At 41.0% G+C, this 17,960-nt stretch overlaps 1 protein-coding gene across 1 annotated transcript in view; it reads left to right on the forward strand.

Moving 5' to 3' along the window:
• CYP39A1 (cytochrome P450 family 39 subfamily A member 1) overlaps positions 1-16,519 on the forward strand; it is a 67,436-nt gene extending 50,917 nt beyond the window's left edge. Inside the window, exons 11-12 of the mRNA XM_082664328.1 lie at positions 12,824-12,911; positions 15,568-16,519. Of these exons, the coding sequence (XP_082520454.1) occupies positions 12,824-12,911; positions 15,568-15,639 (160 nt within the window). The 3' untranslated portion in view covers positions 15,640-16,519. The remainder of the gene's footprint in view (positions 1-12,823; positions 12,912-15,567) is intronic.
• The last annotated feature ends 1,441 nt before the right edge of the window (positions 16,520-17,960 follow it).

The following is a 17,960-nucleotide window of genomic DNA, read 5'->3' on the forward strand; positions in this document are numbered from 1 at the left end:
CCAGGCCCTCTGCTAGGCATTAGGGATAGAGCACTGAGGAAGATGGACATGGTCCCTGACCTCATAAAACTTACAGCCTACATTAAATAAATCCCATTTCCTTGTTGGTGATGGTTCTGTTGGAGAAATGTTGGTACCTATTTGTAACAAAATCTCACTCAGTGAACATACAAATCCTTTAAAAATTCTATATTCGAAATATCGTAGTTTCTTAAGGCAATTGTCTTCATTGTTTGAACATAATTACCAATCCATATTTGCAATTGTGACTTACCCAACAGCATCCGTTCAACTCCTCCTTTGTTTTATGTTTCATAATATCAACTTGCTTTTCATAATTGACACCTCCCCCAAAATGGTTTTAATTACCCTTAGCCAACCATGGAAATTCTATCTTCCTTCTTAGAAGTTATTCTAGAAGCCGAGGGGTAAGCAGATTTGTGCCTGGTGTTTCCCTGGAAACAACTGTTCGTCCTGGGGTAGGTCCTTGACTTAAACTGGCCAATCAGACTGAAAGGAGAGACTTTCTTCTTTCACGGTTAGGAAAGTATATACTGTCCTCTCCCATTGGGAGTGAACAAGCAAGCAGGTAGGTAGCTCCAGTTGCTGCTAAGAGCAAGTTCAAGAGGAATAAGCTTTAGGGTGGTTTGGAGTCTGTGGACACAGAGTAGAGGTATGTGAAGAGCTTGGTCCATGAGATGTCACGTGCCACTGAATCATCAGTTTTGAGGAGCTACTCTACTTCCTGTTATGTTAGATAATAAATGTTTTTTATTAATAATATATATTACATATATATGTAATAAATGTTCACTTATTTTTAAGGCAGCTTGAGTTGGAGGTTTCATTGGTTAGATCTGAAAGCATGCTGACACACCCACCAAAAAACTCCAAAGTTAACATTATAATTGAGTGTCAGATACTTTAAGGGAATAGTATAACCAACAAAAACAAACAATAACTACAAAAACCCATCATGCTCACCCTTTCTCGTATCATTTTTACTTTAGAAAAGCAGTTCTTTTTTAAAAAATTTATTTATTTATTTGTTTTTATTTTTGGCTGCATTGGGTCTTCGTTGCTGCCCGCGGGCTTTCTCTAGCTGCGGCGAGCAGAGGCCACTCCTCCTTGCGGTGCATGGGTCTCTCATTGCGGTGGCCTCTCTTGTTGCAGAACACGGGCTCTAGGCGCACGGGCTTCAGTAGTTGTGGCTCCCGGGCTCCAGAGCGCAGGCTCAGTAGTTGTGGCACATGGGCTTAGTTGCTCCGCAGCATGTGGGATCTTCCCGGGCAGGGATCGAACACGTGTCCCTCATTGGCAGGCGGATTCCTAACCACTGCGCCACCAGGGAAGCCCAGAAAAGCAGTTCTTAAACCAATAATACATTTATTATTTTTGTCACCAATATCAATGTTGTAAGAGTAGGTCTTCTAAAAATGTTAGGTATTACTTTTTTTTCAGGTCCCTTTATATATATTCCCAGTTGTAACTAAAGAGTTTACTATAAGCATCTTTGAAATTGAGCTGGAAGTATTTTAGACCAAGAACTGAAATGCTTTGCAATGAAGCATGTAGTATGGGCCAATGGTCAAGGATTAACTGATGACTATGGTTTCTAAGAGGGGCTGTTATGACATTACTGTGATATCTTTTGAGGCTGACAGACATTTGCTTGAGTTTGACAGTAATGGGTACAAAAGAGGGGACCGTGATATTTCACCTCCATCAATAGTATATTATTTATACAGAAACTATACATTTTTCAAAGTACCGAGCTTATACTATATGTAAGGCAGTGTCCTGGGTACTGCAGAAGCTTTGGGCAAGAGTAAGACATGTTCTCAGCCCTCAGCCCTGGGAGAAGGCGAGGAGGATACCATATCGAGTTCATAAATAACTTCAAGGGACGCAGGGTGAGAGATGGCCAGGCATCACGCCGTGGGGATTCAAGAGAGAAGGTGTATCTGGTCAGGGTGATCTTAGATGATTTTCTTGGGAGAGAGGCCTTTGAAGGGTTGGATGAACTTCCAGACTGAGGGAACAGTGATCGAGGGGTCGTTTAGTACAGGGATATGTAGGTTAGGGGTTCTGGTTTTACTGTTATTGAGACCAGATTACAAGTAGTAGCAAGAAGACAGACTCAAAAGGGACATTGGCCCAACCGGAAAGGCCCTTTAATACCCAGGAACACAGCTCACAAAGCACTAATGAAGTATTAAAACGTTTTGGGTAGAGCAGCCTAGAGTGGGGCATGCTGACATTGCATGTGAGAGAGATGGAGTGGTGCAGTCTACCAGATTTGGAAGATGATTAGAAACAGTGACCAGGCGAGAGGTAGGGTTTGGGGAATGCTGTAGCTTTGAATCTAGGTGGCTGGAAGAGATGGTAGAAATAGAGAAATTAGGAACAGGAGCAATTTTGGGGACAAGATATTAAGTTTTCCTTTGAAAACTTTCGAGTGTGAAGTGCAGCAAAACATATACCATATAACCAAAATCTACAGGGTAAATACGAATGTTGAATAAATATGACTTAATTTTTAAAAACCTACTTAATCTAGTTTTCCACTAAGCTTCTATTTTTAATAGTCCATAATTTTCCTGTTACTTATTTTAAACAGCCAACTCATGAAACATTTTTTTAAAAAAACAGAAAATTGTTCAAGAGGGTGAATGACTTCATTTGGACAACATATGCCAAGATAGATCTTTGCACTAGAAAGTTAATCCCACAAACCCTTAGTATAATCCCTAGAAAATTGCACCCATTCTTAGTTCGTGTACCTCAAGCCAATTTATTTTCTCACGTACCAAATACTCAGTGAGTCAGAGAAAGTTGCCTGGGAAGTAGATGACAATCAAAGTTTGTCAAGAAAACAGTCTTGTGGCCTCGCAGCTGTCGCCCCTTGGTGTTCAGGCCACTGAGGCAGTCCGAGAGCCCCTCTCCCAAGTGAACACTAAATAAGAACTCAGTGCTGCCATCAGCTGCGAACCAAAAAGCAGAATGGAAGAACTAGAGTTCCTCCTCAGAACGATGGGAGTTCAGAAAATATACGTGGAGGGTGAACCCCTTGCTAGGCACTTCCCTGTCGTGGAAGGGACCCCTTCCCAGGAAATCTACTGCTGGAGAAGTCCAGTGATTTTGCAGAAAAACCAACAGGAGAAAGCACATGAACTACTAGACTTTACCAGCCACGGTAGTATGGGAAATGAAGAGTGGACATTCTCCTCTTAACTGTGAATTTAGATGGAGGAATAGGACAGGGGATTTCCAGTGGGCGTCTCTGAGAGTTGATGATCTTAGCAGAAAGGGATGTGCTTGCCATCCCCACCCCCTGGAACGCACACCAAAGCCAATAGCCCTGATTTTCCTTGGTTCCCATCCCTGCAAGAGGATCCCAGTTGGCTGTATCATTGTGCTAACTGATACGGGTTAAATTCCAATGTAAAACAATAGCCCTCATCTTTGGCAAGATAACCCCCTTACAAAGGCATATGCTTGGATGAGAAAAGGGTGTAATAAGAGGAAGGCTGCAGTACTTGAGACATGGAAATGAGGCATGGATTCCTCGGGGATAAAAACTGTGATTTCTACTTTTTTGTGTGTTTGGGTTCTTCATGTATCCTAGGGCAGTACCAGTCATAAAGTCATGAACTAATCTGGAATCACTCATGAAAATCACATTGCTGTTGGAAAATTAATTCAAATATAGGTCCAGCTGATAGTAGGTTAGTAGTACTATTATTCAACCCACCAAATATCTCTTGAGCACCTAGTGTTAATATGATTTCCTTCATTCAGTAAATATTTATCAATTGTATGCTATATGTCAGGGTAGAGTTCTACGAGCTACCTTGGAAAACAAAATAATGGATGAAGTCCCTTCCCTCAAGGAGCTTATAATCTAACTCAAGACACCTTATGAAACACTAGGGAGATTCAAAGACACGTAACATTCCTGAGTTGCTTATAATGCAGTTGGAGAGATGAGACGTAGCAGCGTGCAAAACAAGCTCTACTGAATAGCAGGAGACGGCGCGTGAGAAATGCCAGAGGACTCATCTATGTCATAATTGCCATGGGAACTCAAAGGGAAGGGCACTGGAAAAGGCTTTATGGACCAGATGAGAATAATTAGTAAACAGCACAAAAGACAGCATACCTTCCTGAAAGGCAGTGGTGTCAAACGTTGAGGGTAGAAATAAAATTAAGTGCTCGCAGGAATGTAATGTACCTATGTGTTAGTGGTAGCAAGGCAACTCTATATTTGGGGTTTGTGAAGCTCTGAGTACAGTAGTTTCTATATGTTTATTATATTAACGATAATGTAATTTTAATAAGTGTGCCTTATTCAGTAAACCAACTTTGCGCAACCTTGTATTTGAGAAGCATTATACTTAGAGGTAGCTGAATGCTCTAGAGGAGTGAGTAACACCAGTCCCTCTGGATTTCATGAGAAGTTACGAATTCAGTTCATTCTGAGGAATTTGTTACATAAACAAATGCATCCCCTCAACTCCCGTTGGTAAATGGAACGGAATGAACTGGATTTACTAACATAATATTGCCCTAACATTTTCACTATGGCCACGCACACGTCCTGGAGGGGATGTGAAAAGGGTCGAGAGTGGGAAGAGCGGATGTAGTTAACTCCAAGACTGAGCGAGGCTGCCAGGTCCTTTATTAACTTCTAGCCATGCTTCTCTCTCCTTTCTGCTTTACTGAGGGGCAGTGACTCGCTCAGAGGAGCACAGAAACCATTGGTGAAATCGCAGTCATTACTTTCCCAGCCATTTCATTCTGACACTTCATTATGAGGCTAAGATTTAAGTCTGTCAAGAACAGAAGCAGCAAATTCCAGAGTGATTTTTTAAAATTTATTTTTTATACGACAGGTTCTTATTAGTTATCTGTTTTATACATATTCGCATGTATATGTCAATCCCAGTCTCCCAATTCATCCGACCACCATCACCCCCCCACCCCCGCTTTCCCCCTGTGGTGTCCATACGTTTGTTCTCTACATCTGCCTTGCAAACCAGAGTGATTTTTGATACTTAGGCCAAAGTGCTTCTAAAATAAAACATGTTCATTTCTGCTCCAAAAATGCCAGAAAGGACCCTCTTTTCCTTCATTTACCAAATAGATCGCTAGCCTCTCAGTCGTGCACAGGACACCTGCACAGGATTTGTAGCTGGTGGAGAGGAAAAAAGGGCACTTTGGGCTGGGTATCTCCCCACCACTTTTTTTTTTTTTTCATGGGCTTTCTCCCCTCATCAGGCTGAGTTACTGCTCTTTGATAAGTTTGGTCTCTTTGTTTTTCAGAAAGAAGTTTCAGCTCCTAGGAAAAGAGGACTGGCATTAACACTGTGCTATATCACGGTTGCCCATGGGTTATTATCTCTCCATCGTTAATGTCCTCTTCTTCCTTGCTAATTGCCCTGATTTTCATTTGGAGATTCGTGGGACGCTGAGGTGCTGATTCCGCCCCCAGCTCTATAGGAGTGAAGCACTGTTCCCTAAGCCAATTCTCACATCCCATCCCTAACCCTCCCTCCCTTCCCATAGTGATTGATTTTAGTCTTGCCTTGTGTTTTAAGCAGTACAATTAACTACCAAGTGAAAGTTTCTGTTGAGACTTCTGGGTCAGAAATAATCATCCCCTGTAGGATGTGAATAATGAAGCACTTGGCCCCAGAAACTTTTGAGACTGTAAAAGCAGGATGAAGTTGGTACCATAGAGCAGAGCAGCAGAGGCGAACTGGCTTCTTGGTAACATCGTTGAGCCGTTGGAGTGATCTCTGCCTGAGGCCAGCACCAGCTCTAGGTTTTCCAGGTACATAAATCGATACAGTTCCTTCAATACAGAAACCAGTCTCATGGGGTTTTCTGTCACTGGCAACCAAAAGCGTCCTAAGTAATAGATAATTTCCTTAAGTGCAAAAGCTTTCTTTCAAGATCTGTTGAACTCCATGAAATATTGTATTAACATATACTGACCACATCAGTTAATAGCTTTCTAAATAGCCTGGGCTTTGTAAGGGGGTAGAGTTTCATTTACTCTGGGTATATCACCAAAGTAAACAAAAACAAATGTCACTTCTTAAATTTTTCCTCCTGGAGGGTCTAGAATTTAAGATATAGCACAAGATCAATTCTATTTGGTGCGTAATTCATCTTAATGAAGGCAGTAATGTTCCTTTGCCCTTTTCTTGAATCAGAAGCTTTAGAAAGAGGTATCCAGTGTCTAGCTCATAGTTCATACATAGGGGAGTTTTTCTTCTAGGATCACCGTTAAAATAATCCTGCCTGCCCCTCTGAAAAGCAGTGACCTCAGAGACAGTACTCCCACTAGGACATGATTCTCATCTCCCCAGTGAAACAGAAAACGGTGTCTCAAGTCCAGAAGCCCTGAGGTCCTCCAGACCTTTCCTCTTTGCTCCCTCAACTGCTTTCTCTCCAACTTGTCCTCCTTCTAAGTATGTCCCATTCCCTTCTCTTCTCTTCCTCACATCTTTTCTTCTTTTCCTGCTCTTCCAGTTTACCCTAATCCTGTTCTTATTTTATTCTGGATTTGCTTCCCCGTATTTAGGACCATCCCCTCTCTGCTCACTCTTCCAGATTTTGCCCACACCATCATTCCCAATCAAACGTTTGGTGCCCCGGCCATAAAGTTTCCTGTGTAGCTGAGGTATTCTCGGTAATTTTAATTTTGTGTGCTAAAACTAAAGGTTTGATAAACCACATCTTTTAACTTATTTTTTCCCTTTCTGCTTGTCAAGTGCCTCTAGATCAGCGATTCTAAAGTATGATCCCCAGACCACCAGTAATAACATTACATGGAAACTTGTAAAAAATGCAAATTGGGCTGCCCTTCCCCAGAACTACTAAGTCAGAAAAACCCTGGGGGTCGACCAAGCAACTTGCGTTTGAACAAGCTTTTCCATGTGATTCTGATGCATGCTAAAGTGTGAGAAACACTGGTCTAGATTATTTCGCCTCCTGTCTTATAGGCTTTTATTTTCCTATAAGATTTCTTAAAGGGGATGAGGTTGTGGGAAAAGTACTTCCCCTTTAACTTGAATAGCCATGCTTCAATGAAGGATGTCTGTGAAAGTATGTCTGTATGCTGCCTTCTCTGAATTCCAGGGCAAGACCATTCTATTTTCATAAGCTGCAGCTGGTAGCAACTAGGAATATACTTCAGAGCCCCTGCTCCTGGTAACAGTGGCAGTTTTCCAGCCCATACTGGCACTGCCCTCGATGACGTCTAGTAGGAAAAAAAAGAGAGAGATTTTCTTTTAAAAAGGGATTCAGTCTCAAAATCCAGACATCTAATACTAAAGTCCTTACTTACCGCTAACCCTAGCATTCCTCCTGTACTCTCGGTTTCTCTTCCATATCTCACTGATCTCCTAGGCCTGGGCTTCTGGAGCCCCCTTTGCTCCTCCCTCTTCTCAGCCTGCCCCCAGGTGTCTACTCCCACCTCCTAAACCAGGTCGTCATGCCCCAGATGATGTCATCATTTTCTTACCCTTCCCCCAGCTGTATTATCTCTTCTTTCAATCCATCTGACTCACTACATACAGATGAATTTTCCTTAAATAATTAGCTCTAATTGTCACTTTCTTGTTAAGACTCTGGCACCACTGCCTGCCAGCCAAACTCATCAGCCTAGGACTCCAGACCCTCCAAAAATTTGACACAAAAACATCTTTCTGCACATCTGGGAATGCCCACCCCAGAGGGTCTACCAGTTGTCCCCTGACTACCATGCCCATTCCTCCCCTCACTCTCACTCCTTACTGGGTCTGGAATGCCCCTACTCAACATGTCTACTTATTGAAGCCTGTCCTTCCATCCAGGTCTAGCTCAGGTGTCACCTCCACATAGAGTTGGTCAACTCTGGGTTACACTGCTTGCTCCAGACCCCACATCTCCAAAGCCCTTCTGTTTCCACATGTATCTTACATTGTTACCTTTCCCATCTCTCCACGTGCATTACTAGCAACGTGAGGGTAGAGGCCAGGTTTTGTAGGACTTTGTATTCTGTGTAGCTTGAACATTTATTGACACGTGGGGAAAACACACAAGTACTGAGCATTTAAGGAATTTTCAACATGTTTATATTTTAATGAGCTTTATTTGTAGATGTGTAATGTTCTTGTAAGTGTAAAAAATACATATTATAAATAATATGCCTCATTATGTTCACTGTTTTGACATTAGAAGTATTAAGAGAACATTCCCAGCATGAACACGGCTCAGCTTGCTTCTGAGGCGCTTTTGTAAAAATACGGATTTATGAGGCTAATTTTCTTTGGAGTAACGGAGCTTTTAATGTCACAGTTACGTATGTGTTAGTTCCTGATGTTTTAGACATCGAACAAAATTCAGTAACCTGGTAAAGGCTTGAATGCACAATTTATTTTTTGCCATTGCAAAAATATTAACTTTATTTAGTGGATAATTTAGGTAATTCTGCTAGAATATCCAAATATTTGGATTTGGAGAAAATAAGAGTTTTAGCACATCTTACTTTATTATCTGTATTATTAACTCATCTTACTTTTTTTTAACCAGAATATCAAAATGTTTAGAAATGATAGTAAATGTAATATTAATATTTATACTATTTCAATAACTAATACTAATTTAATAACTGAACTAACTTAACCCTCAAAAATAAAAGAAGAAAAATACTAAAGCCTCACAATGCACACAGTGTTAGTTGGTCCAAAGCCTGAACTATAGTTTTACCTTAAAGGAAATTCAGTTTTCTGATTTTTAAGAATATCACAGGGACTAAAGTTAGTTAAGGAAATGCTTACAGGTTCTAGTGGAAAACTATTTTAATGAACTGATAAACATTAGCTCTATTTCTAATCAAAACATGCGTAACGTTTCTAAAATAGTTCAACTTGTGCTCTTAAATAGCTTAGGAACTATTTCTTGTTTACATGACTTATTTGCGTGATAGAGGAAATATTCATTGAGGGCCTCTTATGTATAATAATGCTTAAAGAACCTTCATTTTCACATATAAGTATAATTTTTCAGTACAATTTATTCACAAGGTCTGTTGTATTTTCAGGGTCAAAGTCCCAACACTGTCACACGACACACTCAAGCCCCTCAATGAGCCAGTTCCTCGTTTCTTCCTGCTCGGTCCACTCCATTTCTCATCACCTCACCTTCTACAGGGAGTAGACAACTTCCAGGCCCCTAGGCATTCCACGGCCCCTTCCAAGTCTGCGCCTTGGTTACCCTCTGAGTGGAGGGACTTCTTCCCTGCAACAGCCCCACCTACCCTGCCAAATGGTCCGTTGTCCTTATTGCCGGCGCAGTGCCTCTCCTCCAGGGACTGGAGAGGAAGGATGCCAGCCACCTTTTCCCCAGGGGGCTGAGTTCAGAGAAGCACTCCCGTCACGGCAAGCTAAAGTTAGAGAAGGGCTGAAAACAGAGTTCTAAGAAAATAGCATTTGTTTGGATAAAGGAGGACCTTCATCCAAAAACTGTTTTATAATTCACAAATGCAAAATTAGCAAGCACTTCTCTAGTGCTGCCAGGTAACCGCTGAATATCGGGAAGTCACTGCTTATTCTACCAAACACAAAATGTCAGTTTAGTGAGCTCATCTAATTTACTTCCAGGAAGGGTGCTAAGGACTGAGAAGGACTGGCTGTTTTATGCAAGCGGGAATGTTCATGTTTCATTTTACACGTGGGTACTCGTTGCCACCTTTCCCATTAGATACAGAATTCGCGGTCTCCATGAAACGCTTTCTTCACAGGACTTTGGAGATAATCACTCTCTTTTCATCATCCTACCCCTTTGGCTACTTCTTCTCAGGCCCCTTTGCTCACCTTCCTCACATTTCTAACCTCCACATTTTGGGCTGCCCCAGGGCTCTCTCCTCAGATTTCTTAGTTTTTTCTATTTAACTTGCTCCCTAAGTGACTTCATCCTATCCCTTGGCTTTCAATAATTGTCTGAATAGTGATGACTCTGTATGTATATCTCTTGTACCTCCAGCCCTGACTGAATCCCCACCCAAACACCAGGCTCATCCCCAGCCTCCACTCAACATCTCCACTGGATGTCTCCAAGGCACTTGTCTAGAGCCAGCAGCACTGAACAGGTCCAAAAGCGAGCTCCGCAAGTGCTCTTCCATCGGCCTTCCCCACTGCTATATCCTTGCGTTTCCTCAGGCCAAAAACTTGGAGTCGTCCTTGACTCTTTACGTTTTCCACATCTGTCATGCAAGCCATCAGCCATCCTACAAAGTATATACAGACGCTAACCATGACTATTCCGTCATCCTGGTCCAAGTCACCACTTTCCATTGCCTGGAAGATTATAATGGCTTCCTAATCAGTCTTCTAGCAGCACGTTATATTTTATTCTCAATGTAGCAGCCAAATAATCCTTTTTAAAACTTAAGTCAAATTTGTTTAAAACTGTCTAATGGCTTGTCTCACAGAACAAAATGAAGTCTTTAATGTGCCCATAAGGTTAAGGTGATAGTCAGTCATTCTGTAGAGAATCTGAAGAATAAACATTTGGATATATCTTAAGGAAATAGGACATGGTGTGCCCATCACGGGCTGCTTTGAAAAGCTCAAGTCCTAAGGACAACCATCTTGGCCAGAAGTGGACATCCTAATTTGTTAGAAGTGTGACAGAAACTTAGTTGTGAGAGATTCTGAACCTGCAAATTAGCAAAATTGCTTTTTATTGGAATCGCTGCTAACTTTGATCTGAATCAGTAAAGATTGGGATGTTGTATTTCATGGACATTGACACTCAGTTGGAATGAATTATCTTTAGCATTTCTAAGTAGGCAGGATTAAATTTACATCACAAATATTCGTGAAGAATTGATCTGGTATCCAAGTAGGTCCTAACAACACCTGGAGTGGTCCAGATTTCATTTGAAATAAAATATAGCCAAGATGTTTCAAGAATACCAGCGGGAAGCAAATCTAATTATCTGATATGAATAGCAGATCATTCATGTTCATTCATTCACTCATGCAATCAACAAACATTGAGGATTCAATGATAAATAAGACATGGTTCCTGCTTTTGTGAAGATGGTAGTCTATAAGGGGAGACAGACATGAAAACAATTAACTGTAATAGAGTGGGCTTGTAGGATAAGGGTGTTAGTTGAGGGATGTTAAAAGTGCCACAGAAGCATAGAAAAGGATGGAAAGGTAAGGAAATTGAATCTGCTTTATGGAGACATCACCTTCCATCATCTATTCATCTATTCAGTCAACATTATTAGGCATCAGCAGAGCCCTCTGCACTGTGTTAAGGCCCAACAATATAACCCCAGGAGAGGGATGGCCAATAAGCAATCAGAGTTCAGTGCAGTAGATGCAAAGGCTGAAATGTGCACTGGGAGCCATGGAATGGAGAGGAGGGACACCTCAGCCCAGAAGCAAGAGACCAGGGAATGCCTCCAGTGGAAACTGAGCCTCAGGCAGGGGAAGGGCTTGCAACAGAGAACATCGCCATTCAGGTGGCAAGAGCACGGGTTTCAAGGAGGAGCTATGGGGGAGAAGAGTCTGGAGAAATAGGGAGGGAGCAGATCTTCAAGGGCTGGCGGTGTTCCCTGTGGCATTTGGAAGGAAATGAGAAGCATTGACAGGTGGTATGTGTGTGTATGTATGCATGTGTGTAAAATGAGGAAACAGTGATAGATTTCTGTTTTAGAGAGTTTACTCTAGTGGGAGAGTGAAGGATAGAGTGGAGAGAAGTGACACTGGAAACAAAGCAACCAATCTGGAAACCCAGGTGATTCAGGAATCCAGGACATAAATAGATGATGAAGACCTACACTGGGGAGCAGTGGAGGGACTGGAGATAGGGGATAAGGAGAGGGACCGGGGAAACATTTGGAAGATAAAACACCTCGGTGCCTAACTGGACAGGAAGGGGAATGGAGAGGATTGGGTCTGTGATGATGAACAGTTTTCTGATGTTGGACCAATCGTACTTATTAGGGACCATTCCCCCTAAAATGGTTTGCCTTCCCTAAGGAGAGCTCAAAACAACCCACTGGCATGCCAGGAGATGTAGCAGAATTCCATTTACCCTTTTCTCAGTTTTTAAATTTCTGTGTATATGTGTCTACAAAGTCGACAATAATACGGTTGTATGCTATACAATCTATAAATAAATGGTTATCAATATATTGTAGAGTGTGCTCAAACATTTTATTATGATCAAAAAACTTGGGGACTGAGTGCAGGATTACAAAAGGAAAAAATTTGGTAGTTATGGGGAATTTTAGGTGCCTACAGAACATTTAGGCGGTAATTTCCAGTGGGCAATAAGGGTCTAGATCAGACAGGACTGTCCAATGGAGCTTTCTGTGATCATAGAAAAGTTCTAAATACGTACTGTTCAGTATGGTGGCTGGTAACCACTTACGGCCATTGAGCACTTAAAATGTGGTGAGTGCAACCGAGGAACTGAAATGTTTTATTTTGATAAATTTAAATTTATTTAAATAACAGCCGCATGTAGCTACCGGTTACCGTATTAGAAAGGACAGATATAAAACTTAGGAGAGAGACCTGGGATCTCACTCATTAAGTGCTTCCACTGGCTAAGCATTTTACATACATTTTAAAGCAATGTGATCATCCCAACTACCCTTCTTTACTCTATCCTTTTAATAGTAAAAGTTTATATTGCAAAGAAGAGCACATTTGCTGTGAAATATGTGTAATTTATAGATATTCTTTATTGGTAGATATTTATGCATCTTTTACAACCAAGCACCAATTTTATTTTCTTTTTCTTTCAGGTGGCTGGCTCTGTTGGAGATTCAAATATTTATTATTTTAATATTGTATTATTATGACTGTAGTCTTCTAGACCCATTGCCAAGACAGGTAAGTGTTTTCAGAATTTTGAATAGCATGACTTTCAAATTTGATATAAACTCTAACTCTTTGGTTTTCATTACTGGGGATGAGCTGACTGATTTCCTCACTTAGACTCATCTTAACAGATGATCTCTGCAGACTGAGAAGATACTCCCTTAATTCCAGGTCAATTCTATGTGCCCCATTATCACAAGACCAGGACCTAATAGTAGCATTTCCACCACTTAGTGTTAGGAGCTCCTCAATGAATTTGCCAGTTTTAACCCTTTTCCCAGGGTAAAATAGACATGGCCTTGATGTTGGGCTTGTTTCCCTAGAAAGGCATGTCTCTGGGTCCAAAAGCGAACCGTGAGTTTTGGAGGCCAGTCAGAACCCTTAGTCCATTTGGAAAGCAATGGCACAAAGGAAATTAGCCCACAGTAGAAACAGTGAACATAAATGAAAAGGCCATGACCTTTTCTGACCTCTGACCATTGGATATCTCAATCATTTAACTCCTCTGTGTTGCTATAGTTCTGTTCTCTTAGACCAATGGCCCTCAAACTGGTGTGAGCATCAGAATTACCTGGGATGGGGGGTTGTAAGAACATGGAATCCTGGGCCCTAGCCCTAGAGTTCTTGATGAGTATATCTAGGGAGGGGCTTGAGAATTTCTATTTCTGACAAGTTCTGGGTACTGCTGATGCCTCACTTTGAGGACCACTGTCCTAGGAAACAAGGGAAAGTTCCATTTAATTCCAAATGTTTGGAAGTCCCTTTGAAAACTCTGGATAAAAAGGTGTTATTTAAACTGAGGGTGAAGTGGAGACATTAAGTATTGCAACCTCAGGGCTATTCACATAGCATTTTGTGCTATGATTTACTCTTGATTATTAAGGGCTAATATATGGAGGGATAAACTCTTGGGTGACATTTCAGTAGAAATTCTGTAAGTGTATAAATGACACAGAAAATATTATATTACTCACAAATATGCACATTTCAGCACTTTGCCTTGATTTCTTTTACACTTCTATTTTGAGTACGAGCAACCGTGATAAAGAGCTCTCAAAATCTGATGATGAAAGGGAAATCAAAACACCCTTCACAAAGGTTTTCCTCTGAGTACAGTTTTGTTGGCAAAATGAAGATTGAGGCCAGGATTTACAGGCACCAAATACTAGTTTCTGGTCCTCCGAGTTAGATGTCACAGTTTTGCCCACGACTGACTCAGCATCTAACTATTTTCCCACCAGCAAGAAGACACAGGAATGCCTTTTCACATTAGAAGGATGTCATTTGTCAAAACCATGTGACACCGAACTCTGGAGATCAGTCATTTTGACCAGATCCTTAGGCAGGATTTTTCCCAGCACTTTCTTCCTAGCTAGGAATTCTATTAGTTGTATTTATTATACTTTTTTTAATTTTAATTTTTTTTGAAGATATTCGCCATGTATTTCTTCTTTAGGTCTTTCTTTTTTAAAATTTATTTATTTTTATATTTATTTTTGGCTGTGTTGGGTCTTCATTTCTGTGCGAGGGCTTTCTCTAGTTGCGGCAAGCAGGGGCCACTCTTCATCGCTGTGCGCGGGCCTCTCACTATCACGGCCTCTCTTGTTGCGGAGCACAGGCTCCAGACGCACAGGCTCAGTAGTTGTGGCTCACGGGCTTAGTTGCTCCGCTGCATGTGGGATCTTCCCGGACTAGGGCTCGAACCCGTGTCCCCTGCATTAGCAGGCAGATTCTCAACCACTGCGCCACCAGGGAAGCCCCTATACTTTTTATAAAAAACATACATCCTATTTCTGTTTGGACCCTACTAAGAATATTTTTCAAAGAAATGTTACTTCAGTTTGTAAAAAATACAAGTCTGAGAGAATTCTCATCTCAAAGGGCATTTCATTTCACAGTTTCTATTTTAGAAAGATCAATTAAAATTATTTAATTATTGGACTTATGTTACCAAGTTGTGAAGAAAGCAGGTGATCAAAAAATACAAGAAATGACCTTCCAATTACCAGGCTCTTGTAGGAGGGGGATGAGTTGCCAGGGCATGTTCCAGACACTGTGTTGTCAAGTGCAGGGAAATCACAGGACTTGGAAACCAGCTCCCCCAAAGGAATATACTTGCCACAAGAGCAAAACCCCACACACATTCACCCCTTGTTCATAACCAAGACATAACATAACGTATCAAGAACATCTGGAACCACAAAAGATCCTTATGGAAAATTGTGATCTTAGGTCCCCTGTAATAGTGGTTCGCACCACCAACACCATGTTGTCTTATGAACATCTATAACATGTGGCATAGAGGTCTCACCCAGCGATTATACATGAAGTGTCACAGATTGGGGGCCAGGAATGTAGAAAGAGCTTTTATTAAAGGGTATCCTCTTTATCCGGATATAAAGTGAAAGGTGGGTGGCAGGCCCATAGCACTGGGGTATGTGAAACTGTGAAGAGGCTGCTATTAGAATAAGGGAATTGCCTCCTTTGCTGTCCCTTGAACGGAAGGCTAAAATTGATGCTTGCCATGGAGAACTCATCAAGCAAAACCTTCCAGTCTTCCAAACCTAAACTCTGTACGTTTCAGGAACAATCACATTGAATAAACTTTAGGTCCAAACTGTTGGCTTATGTCCCTTAACTTCTATATTTTCTGCATTTCTGCTTTTAGAGTTCTCTCCATTTGGTGGGTGTCCAACAGCCGGAAGGACAATGCCGAATTCAGTTTAAACAAAGAAAATGACGTCTGCTGGGCCTAAGGAGGGCCAAGGCCTTCTTGGAGGAGTGACTGCCCCCCATCCTCTAGCCTGGCAGCACCGAGACCTGAGTTTGACTGAAACGTATCACTTAATTTTGTTTAAGGATTTAGTTCAAGACAAGGTCCAGATGGGATGTGTGTTCGGTATTCTTGGTAGACCAAGAATCTGACATCACTCTATATCTATTGATATAGAGACCCCAATACAGGGTTTGTAGAAAATGTTTCCATGATCCAAAAAAGAGGCACTTATTAAGAAGTTGGAATTTGGTTTCATGCATTACTGTATCAAAACTTTAAATAGAAATAATGTCACTTGAATGAAAATTTTACTATATTAAATTTACTGTGAAGACGACATACTTAAACTTCTATTTTGCAAAAGGCTAAAAGTCTTAGACTCTAAAAAGTATTAAATAATGATTTCTGGAGATTTTCTATTTTTCTTAATATGATTCTTAACTCTAGCAATTGAAATTCTTAAACCGCTATTAATATAACTCTTTATTCAACATGTCTAACACTAAAAGTATGAATAATATGATAGCTTTCTAACACCTGTGAGGTCAGAGATCATGTCTGACACTCATTTCTACACTCAGCTATGCCTAGGACAGCACCTTCTCTATAGGACATATCCAATATATGTTATGTTGATTGGTGTACTGATTTGTATTTTAGTTAAGATAAAAGGACTCCTTTGACTCAAGGTGTTTGTAATTGTAGTTTGAGATAATATTTTTCCTAATTTATAGAAACTCAAATTAAATGATGTGTCAAGGCAAATAACAACTTTTCAATCTATTACTTAAGACTTTTGCCTGAAACACTTACTATGAAATCCAAAAAAGAAATCCTATCATGTTCGGGGAAAATATATGATACTAATAACAGCATGATCGATGATGTCATGATTTGTCCTCTAACAGTCAATGAAATGCCGCCTGCCTCCTTGATTTCACAGTAAGTAAGTTTTGGAGTGCATGTTGTCCTCTGGATTATTTGCTCCCCTGTGCGAGAATTATCTGGTGGGGTTGATAACGATTGCTTAGTCATCTATTTCCTACCAACGAGCAGATGACTCCCTAGGAGAAAATTAAGTACTTTGGAATGCATTAACTCTCCGGGACTAATACAGTGATTTTGAAGCTTAGCTAGCAGTTTACAGCGTAGCTTAGCAGGCGCGGAGGTCTGGAGACTGAAGGGGCTAAAGAAAGCAGTTTAGAATCCACAGGAGATCTGAGAACGGCAGACAAATACCTGGCCCGTTCTTCTAAATATGGCAGGTGTGTTCCCAGGGAAGGCTTGCCCTCCCCCAAGCAGCTGAGGCCCACAGCCATACACTGTATTTGCAAATAATAAACACTTGAGTTGAATTTGCAGACCCTCAGGGCAGTGTTTATTTCCTTATTATTGCTTGGTAAGGATGAACCTTAGCTGACAAGTTCATGCACTTTAAACAAAACAGTGCAGATGCAGGAGGTCTACTGACCTTTGAAATGATACATGGTGAGATGAATATACTTGGAGGTCCCTATTTCTTTTTATTTCCCTAGCCTGGGTTTCTATATTATGTATATTAATATAATGTATATTCATATATATATGTAAAAATACATACATTGGTATACATTTATATGTGTTAACTTGAGTTTTCCAGAAAGCAGAGTCTGAGACAGACTTGTGTGCAGTGCAGATAGTTGACTTGAGACGTGCTCCCAGGCGGCAGAAATAAGGGATCGGAAAGAATACACCATAATTGAGTTACGTTATCAAGGTAGATGTCCTAGTCCCTATTTCAGAGGACAAGCAATGAGGGGTGGGGGGACCACGTTCAAGTGTGGGCACGTGAGGGGTGGCTGGAGCGCTGGTTAGGTGACGAGCATGGAATTCTCAGTGTAGTTTTGATCATGTTTTAATACAAATGTGAGATCACCTATATGCAGAACATCCTTGTGCAGGTAGCCATCATGGCATGTGTAATAATTAATAGTAACCCTCTTTCTTCTCTTGTCCCCCAACAGGCAGGGGCACAAATTATAACTTCATTTTTACCTGGCAGCCTGAAACAAGGAAGAGTTCACGTATTTACTGACAGAATTGCAGAACTAAATGGTGGTGCCCTTGGAAACTTGTAATTAAAGCAGGAAATGGGGAAGGAGGGGCCATTAAAACTTAAATTAGGAAGTCACCTGCTGAAACGTAAGTGTAAGCGTTTAGTTAGAGTTTCGTACTCATTAAAAGGCATGTCCTTTCAGATTTTAATGTGGAAAAAAAAGGAAGTGTCTTAGTCTATTCAGGCTACT

Source organism: Grampus griseus (genome assembly GCF_964374135.1).
Source record: "Grampus griseus genome assembly, chromosome: 10".
NCBI lineage: Eukaryota > Metazoa > Chordata > Mammalia > Artiodactyla > Delphinidae > Grampus > Grampus griseus.